An 8,496-nucleotide genomic window follows, 5' to 3' on the forward strand; every position below is an offset into this window, starting at 1 on the left:
TTCTGTGTCTGTCGGGAGAGTCAGGTTCACAGGAGGCCTGCAATTCAAATCTGTGAATGAGTTTATGAAAGGCAGGTCTTATGCCCATTTCACGGACGAGGGCACTGAAGCTCAGAGAGAACAAGAGTTCCAGCCCGCTGGCCTGGGCGGGGGTGTGCGTGGAGAAGGCAGGTTTGTCTGGCTGCAGCTGCGGGCAGACGGGAAGGCTCGCGGGCGCGGCTCCGGGGCAGGCGCCCGGGTCCCCCGCGGCGGCGGGAGCGTCCTGGTGGGCGGCGCGGGCCGGCAGACTGGGCGGTGGCTGGCGGCGGCGGCGGCGCCGCGGGAGGGAGCCGGGAGTGCGGGTGAACTGGCAGGGCGGCTCCGCTCCGCAGGCAGAGAGAGCGCCGGGTCGCCGGAGCTGGTGAGGCGGCACGGGCCCTTGGATGCGCTCCGTGGGTTCCTGGGTCGGAGGGGCCCCCGGGAAGCCGCGCGCTGCCTTCCCCAGGCGCCCGGTGGGCTTTACAGAGCCTGAGGCTCAGAGCGCCACAGTCGGGGCTGGTGCGGGGAAGCCTGCCACTGGAGCGGATTTGGGCTCCCGTTGCCTCGGTGTTCTCATCTGTGCGTTGCAGGCAAAGGAGGTAAGGGGTGCGTGGCAAGTGTGGGCGCCGCGGGGCTTAGGAGACAGGAGCTGTTTGCTGAAATGTCAGGAAACAAAGCAGACATCCTTGTCTCCATTCTTACCTCATGAGAAGATTATATTATTTGTCTTTTCCATTAGTTTTCATTTGACAGCTGGGAAGGCAGGCTGCAGTGGAGGGCTCCCCTGGGGTTGCAGGTGGCCCACTTTGTCATGAGAGCGGCTTGGGAACTCAACCTGGAGACACTATTTCACTGATTTTGCGTTATAGTCCACCCTACCCCTCCCAGAATCACCGCCCTCTGGGGTGCACCTGGAAGACCTGAGGTCTCCTGGTCCTCACTGGGCATCTCTGAGGAATGCAGTGGGAAGTGAGAGACAGTCTTGGTGTGCGGTCCTTTGGGGGAATTCTAAGCCGCCCAGAAAGTCTTGAAGTGGTCAGTGTGGCCGCAACTCAGCAGCCCTGGTGAGTGGGTGTGATTACTTCAAGGTGATCCAGGTGAAAAACTGCATTGCTGGAGGTTGCAGGGGATGGACACTCGCTTGGTGATAGCCCTTCAAGCCCACATCTCTCCCCTGGAAGCTTGGGCTCTTGTGTTCTGCCCCCAGGAGGGGCCTTGGAGGTTCCAAACTGCATTGCAAAGGAGATAGCTCTATCTAAGAGTGTCATTCCATTAGGAACGCCAAGCCTGGGTCTGTTTGGGAAGGATGAGGGGCTGGAGAGGCTGGGATAACCTTGGAGGTTATCCCCTTGCTGGGGAGGTGGAGGGGTCTGAGCCAATGTGCTGGGGCCCAAGGCCAGGGGACCCTGGGCAATGTCACCCCAGCTGGGGCATCTTGTCACTTTGCTGAGCCATATTTCATCACTACCAGGTGCTCATCTGGTCAGGCTTTGTTGGGGACCGTGGATGTCTGTCTCCAACCCTGCGTCTGCTGCTTCTCCTGCCCCACATTAGCTCACCTCCTACTTTAGCACAGACTTCCCTTCCTCCTTTTTAAAAAATCTGTCTGGCGTGGCCTGGTGCCAAGGCCTTCAGAATCAGGCTAACCAAGGATCTAGTTCAGCTTTGCCACTTACAGACTCTGGGGACCTTGGGCAGCTTCCTTTCATCTAACTGGGCCTCCGTGTCCTCCTCTTTGAAATGGAGCTGATATAAAATCCAGCCATGTGGTTTTGCTGTCTTTGCAGATGGAAAATAGTTGGATACTGGCAATTTCATATGGTTCAGCCTAATAAAGCCTTTCTCCCATGGCTAGGGTATGGATTAATGCTCAGCGAGATGTCTTGAGCCCAAAGCTGAGTGAAGGTTAATGTCTGTGCCTTCTGCCCCATCTCCCAGCAAAGCATGTGCCCTCCACAGTAAGGCAAGACCACCCACTGCTCTTTGGGCTCTTTCCAAGATTGGTTCCTTCCTGCCTTCTCTCTCCTGTTTGTCTTTCCAAATTCCCCTTTCTGCTCTTCTGGGTTTGGCAGGTTCAGTTGTCCCATTCTCTCCCCAGGTCCCATCCAGGTACAGCCCTTGAGGCTACTTGGGTCTTCCAGGTGTCTACAGGACCAAACAGAATCACCTCTGCATGCCCACTGCCACTGCCTTCTCCCTACTGCCTCTGTGCACTTTCTACAGAAGGAATCTAACTTTCATGCTGACCTGGGGCTCAGGGTTTGAATGATTGCTGCCTCGCCCCTGGAGTATGCTTCTGGAAATCCTTGGTTCCTGTGCACAGAGGGCCTTTCTAGGGTGGGCTCTTATGGAGTAGTTTCCTTCCAGTATCTGTAGCTCTGGAGAAAGATGCAAGGGCCAGCTGGTAATTCTGCTCCTTTCTTGGTTCCCCAAAGATCTCCTTCCCATATTGTTGCTTTCCCAGCCCTAGCACTTCACTCCTTTGCCCCAGTCCCAGTTGTTGTGGAGAAGGGTTGATTTAGGCCCAAGCATCCATGTGGTCTAGTCAGCAGGGACTGGTGTGGAGTTTCCTGGCTCACTGGTGACCATCCCTTATGTTACTCTTTAGAGATTCTTCGAGAAGGGGGCTGCAAGCCAAGTGGATCTTCAATGCTGCCTTCAGTGCTCCCATTCTAGATCCCACATGCTGCCATGAAGATCAAAGATCCCACGTGCCATAGCTAAGACCTAGAATAGCCAAATGAATAAATATTAAAAAAAGAAGAAGTTTAAAAAAAACAGAAGAAAATTTTCTTGTCTCTGGGATTGGGTAACTGAAATAGCTAAACTTTAAACTGTCTTTGAATTCATGACAATCTTTCCATGGCCAAATGTGATTCATCTTTCTAAGTCAAATTAAATTTATAGTAAGTGACATTTACAATGGCTGACAAATATTATAGATTTTACTGACCTTTGGTTAATTTTGGTTATACCCTGTAAAAACTGCCTCTAACTTAGCACTTGATCATGAAGAACATTTATATGTTAACAGTTCATAGATAGACACAACCATTATAAAAGCCCTAAAGAATATCTGCAATAGGGCCCTTTCTAAACAGTACTTATTGAAATGGGGTCCAAGGACCATGTGATCAGAATCATATGGTTCGCTTGTTAAAGTGTACATTCCTTGGCCCCATCCTGGACTCACTTAACTGCATTTCCTGGTGAGGGACTCTGGAATCTGTGCTTTTGATCTGCTCCTGGAGTGATTCTGATGTCTCATTAAGGTTGAGAACTGCTTGTGGGATTGATGACTAGAGAAGTCATGAGGAAGGGAGCTCTGATGGTATGTGGTGATAAGATGGCACAGCACATCAAAATACCTGTTGTTGGCATTACCACCTCGGGGTTCTGGGGTCCAAATTCCAATAAGATCTTGGCAGAGAGTCCTTTGTGTTGAGGCACCAGAGGAAAAGGATCAGGCTGTGCTGGGACATGGAGGTGTGGACCAGGCCAGTTTCTGGGAGCTACAAGCTGTGACTTAAGCATAGCCATGGAGGGGACCCATAGGGAAGTTAGTAGGCATCCCTTGACCTTGGCCTGGTGTGTATGTACTGGGTCAGGAGGACAGAGCTGGTGTACTGATGACCTAGTCTTTGGCATAGCTGGTGGTCTTCAATGCTGCCATATGTCACTGAGAAACAAAGCTGGCAGAGTAGGTAGGGGCTGAGACCAGGAAGGCACACTGCATGTCAAGCCCTGAGGTTCTGGTTCTGTCCTAAAGGGAATGTGGGGACGTCCCTGGTGGTCGGATGGCTAAGACTCCATGCTCTCAATACAGGAGGCCTGAATTTGATCCCTGGTCAGTGAACTAGATCCCACATGCCTCAGTTAAGAGTTCAAATACCACAGTGAATATCAAAGATCCCTTGTGCTGCAACTATGACCCAGCACAGCCAAGTAAATAAATATTTTTTTAAAAGGGCATAGGATGCCATGGAAGGACCTGAGCACATGGAAGAATGTGTTGCTATTTCTATTTGCATACAATGTGATACGGGGGATTTCTACCTATGCTCCCTAAATAATTCTGTCCCTCAATATTCTGCATACAAAATTTCAATTTCTTTATCATCAAAACAGCCTCGAACCCTGAGGTCAGAGGGAATCTGTGGAACAGGTTCTGATGTATGACAGACCTGGGTTTGTATCTGGGCCCCATTACTTATCAGCTCTGTGGGCTAATTAACTATGGGCAAGTTGCTTTATGTCTCTGAGTCTCAGTTCTCTAGGTCTCAGCCTTGGGAAGGAAGCAGCGATGTACCTTTCTACCTGGCCCTCACTCTCCCCTGGATTCCACACAGGAGGTGCTATCCCTAAGTGCCATTTGTCTTTGCTTTGCAGGCATCATCCTTGAATCTCCTGAAGCCTTCTCCTGTCCGTCATGAACACCTCTCACTTCTTGGCCTTGCTGTTCCTAGGATCCCCACAGGGTCAAAACAGGAGCAAGTCAGCTTCTCTGTACACTCCATACAACTTCTCTGACCACTGCCAGGATTCTGTAGACCCCATGGTCTTTATTGTCACCTCCTACAGCATCGAGACCATTGTGGGGGTCCTGGGCAACCTCTCCTTGATATGTGTGACTATTAGGCAGAAGGAGAAGGCCAATGTGACCAACCTGCTTATTGCCAACCTGGCCTTCTCTGACTTTCTCATGTGCCTCATCTGCCAGCCACTTACGGCTATCTACACCATCATGGACTACTGGGTCTTTGGCGAAGTCCTTTGCAAGATATCTACCTTTATCCAGTGTATGTCAGTGACAGTCTCCATCCTCTCACTTGTCCTTGTGGCTCTGGAGAGGCATCAGCTCATCATCAATCCAACAGGCTGGAAACCCAGTGTCACCCAAGCCTACCTGGGGATTGTGGTCATCTGGCTCATTGCTGGCTTCCTCTCCCTGCCATTCCTGGCCAACAGCATCCTAGAGAATGTCTTTCATAAGAACCACTCCCAGGCTGTGGAGTTTCTGGCAGATAAAGTGGTCTGTACTGAGTCTTGGCCACTGGACCATCACCGCATCATCTACACCACCTTCCTTCTGCTCTTCCAGTATTTCATTCCACTGGCCTTCATCCTGGTCTGCTATGTCCGCATCTACCAGCGCCTGAGGAGTCAGGGGCGGGTATTCCGCAAGGGCACCTATAGCTCGCGGGCATGGCAGATGAAGCGGATCAATGGGATCCTTGTGGCAATGGTGGCTGCCTTTGCTGTGCTTTGGCTGCCCCTGCATGTGTTCAATAGCCTGGAAGACTGGTACCATGAGGCCATCCCCATTTGTCACGGCAACCTCATCTTCTTGGTGTGCCACCTGCTTGCCATGGCCTCCACCTGTGTCAACCCTTTCATCTATGGTTTTCTCAACACTAACTTCAAGAAGGAGATCAAGGCCCTGGTGCTGACTTGCCAGCAGAGTGTCCCCGTGGAAGAGTCTGAGCATCTGCCTCTATCCACAGTGCACACGGAAGTCTCCAAAGGGTCTCTGAGGCTCAGTGGCAGGTCCAACCCAATCTAGCCAGGTCTAGGGCTTCTTCTTGCTATGTTCATTGCCAGGCTCTTTCACCTAGCTAAGTGGGCACATTGAAACCTGGGGGTGGCCTTCTGTCATTACTGGCATTGTGGGGCCTAGATAGGGTAGCAAGGGCCTGTTTCTGTATCCAGTTGCCTTGTGAAGCCTGGTGTTCAGATGTATCCAATTGCCTTGTGAAGCCTGGCATTCAGATGGTTCAGCTATTGTTCCTGCAAGAATTCTGAGTCTGGATTCCGCAGGTCGTGTACAGTATGTCTTGCAGCCTGAGCAGATGCCAGAGCTGGAGATGGTCTGATTGTTGCAGGCAGAGTTCAGGCTGGTAACTCAGCAATGTGTGCCCAGCCCAGAAACCTAACGGTTTTACCTCCACCAGTGAGACTGTGAAGACATGAGTGAAAAGCATGTGGAGTTAGAGTTCTGGACCTTGGTCAACTCCTAACATTTTTGGGAGACAATATTTGTGGATGGGCTTTGTACACAGTAAAGAGTTCTATGGTAGCAGACAGTGGGATTACTCTATATCATTAGCACATCCAGCTGCAGAGAAGGGACCCTGGCAGCCTGCACACACTCCTTTGCAGTAGGCAGATTAGCCCTGAGCAGCAGGAATTCTGAGGTTCACGTCTTTCTCCATCATTTTTCTCTTTCTTTGTATCTGCCACCTTGAATGAAAGCACGGAGTCCTAACAACTGGGCTACCAGGGAAGGAGCATGTCTTTCTCTCTGTGTCCTGTAAGAACTCTGAGAGGATTTGTTTGTTTGTTTTTAAGATTCTGCACTTCATTTTTTTTTTTTTTTTTTTAAGATTTGCACTGCATTGGCTATACCACATGTCATGTAGTTCTCTGACCAGGGATTGAACCCAGGCCCACTGCACTGGAAGTGCAGAATCTTAACCACTGAGTCACCAGGAAAGTCCTCTGGGGAGGATTCTGATAGCTCAGTCCTTAACCAATGATTGTGACCAAGTAGCTGGAACACTTTCTGTACCCAGGCCTGTGTCCCTTGACCACTGCTAGATCAGAATGGTGGTGTCAACCCTACTAGAATCACATGGATATACAGGATTATCGTATCAGGGGATAGAGGTAGTCCCCCAAAGCAGAAGTAGTCTTGAAGAGGAGAGAATGAATTGGAAAGATTTTTGGGTGTCAGATAAGATGACTTGGATGTGGAAGAGAGAAGAAACGGTCCCAGTTTCCAGACTTGGGAAAGTGGATATATATGTCTGGTCCGTTTAGTGTGATGGAGAGGGTTTTTGATTTTTTTGGTTTATCTGTGTGCATTCTGTGTTTGAGGTCCTCTTGGGTGTGCAGATGGATAGTCAGATGCTTGAGTCTGGAGCCCTAGAGAGAGCTTTGGCCAAGGCCTGACCAAGTCATGCTGAGGGGTGGGGCTGAGATGTGACTAGATGGGATGTGGGCTGATCTGGAGCTGGGTGTGGGCCAAAGGAATTCCAGGTTCCCAGAGCTGAATCTGGCGATGGGACAGCAAGGTCAGCAAACAAGGTGGGGTCCTGGGATACGGGGTGGGGTGGTGCTCAGCAGGAGTCTCTGCTGGATAGGGCGGAGATGCTATTTTCCCAGAGATGATACCAGGTGAGTTGCCCTTCATCTCTTTTCTGTGGTCTTTCTTCTTTAGAGCATCAAGGACTGCTTCAAGGTCAAGCTTCTTGACTAGAAGATGGGAGTTGTTGCTGTGACTTACTGCTTTGTAGGGATACAGTGATGCCTGAGAAAATCCTGAAAAGACCTGCAAGTTCTTCAAAGAAGAAATTTTTGCTTCCTACACCCTGTTGAGAGACAGTCTGGCGGTGGAGGAGTGAGCACAGCTGTTATTTCTGCCTTAAAGTGGGTCATGCTAACTTGGATAGACATTCTTCAGTGACAAGGTCCTTGGCCGGGCCTGCACTGGTGATAAGACTTCCCCAGAGTGTCTCTTTAAGGTTCTGATACATCTCACAATGGCTACAAATATATGGACATAGACAAGACTGGGGCTTCTGGGTCCTGAGAATACACTGGGAAAGGATTTGCAGAGCATATTCAGATGCCTCCTTAGCTGAGAACAGCCAGGAACTTCCTACTTCGGGCAGCTGAGAAGGCAGGGTGAACTTGCCAACGAACCCTCAAACAGGAGGGTGCTTATGAATGGGGCTGTGTAATCATGGCCCTTGAGGTTTCTAGTTGTTTGAATGTCACCCTTTATTTGAAACTGATGCTTGTCAGATTTTGAAAACAGTTGTCGGTGCAATTGTGTACCAGTATGGAGCTCTCTTAAAGTACATTTCCTTCCATTCATGAAGCTATTAATGGGCTTTCAATTAGTCGCTCAATCAACTGCCAAGGAAACCACACTGAAAATAGGGCATGTATTCAGAACAAAGAACTTCAACTCACTGCGATAGTCGTATCTCCTTTACAGGTAGTGTGCTTTGCGATGGCCAGCAACCTGTTGCCACCTTGTAAATGTCATTTGCAGCCCCTGACTTTAAGGTGTGGGGGTGGATCTACAAAGGATTTCTTAAAGAGAGACCTCCTTTTCATACCTTTACTTTTAAAGGCCCACATGCCTGAAGCAAATGGGAGACTTGTGCAGTGTCTGGGCAGGTGTGAGCATCAACCTTTTTCCTGAGCCCCAGGGCACTGTCAGGGTGTGCTGCCAATTGGCAGTGGGGCCTCAGTCACATTGAGGTGGCGGGCATACTGAGGTTCTCATCAGAATATTTAACTATTCAGAGGAGATGGCAGGTGTCACCTTTTATCCAGTATGTAGCTTTGAAACAATTAAAGATCACTTGATTTATATAAGATAGAGGGTGTTTCAGCATCTGTGAGATCTGGAATCTATGACTATGGGCAGGGCAGAAGGGCCTGGAGCCCGAGCTCTGGGGTGTACGC

The 8,496-nt window shown here is 50.0% G+C and overlaps 1 protein-coding gene across 4 annotated transcripts; it reads left to right on the top strand.

Moving 5' to 3' along the window:
* The first annotated feature begins 279 nt into the window (after nucleotides 1-279).
* NPY4R2 (neuropeptide Y receptor Y4-2) lies at nucleotides 280-7,896 on the top strand. 4 transcript variants are annotated; one of them, XM_043926792.1, is made up of 3 exons: nucleotides 280-617; nucleotides 4,408-5,565; nucleotides 7,238-7,896. In XM_043926792.1, the coding sequence occupies exons 2-3, from the start codon at nucleotides 4,448-4,450 to the stop codon at nucleotides 7,296-7,298; spliced, it is 1,179 nt and encodes a 392-aa protein (XP_043782727.1). In that variant the 5' UTR covers nucleotides 280-617; nucleotides 4,408-4,447; the 3' UTR covers nucleotides 7,299-7,896. The 4 variants fall into 4 exon arrangements, with proteins under 4 accessions (XP_043782727.1, XP_043782729.1, XP_043782730.1 ...); XM_043926794.1 differs by having other exon boundaries at nucleotides 4,408-5,544; XM_043926795.1 differs by having other exon boundaries at nucleotides 281-617; nucleotides 4,408-5,585.
* The last annotated feature ends 600 nt before the right edge of the window (nucleotides 7,897-8,496 follow it).

The sequence above is a fragment of the Cervus elaphus genome, chromosome 15 (genome assembly GCF_910594005.1).
Source record: "Cervus elaphus chromosome 15, mCerEla1.1, whole genome shotgun sequence".
Classification (NCBI taxonomy): Eukaryota; Metazoa; Chordata; class Mammalia; order Artiodactyla; family Cervidae; genus Cervus; species Cervus elaphus.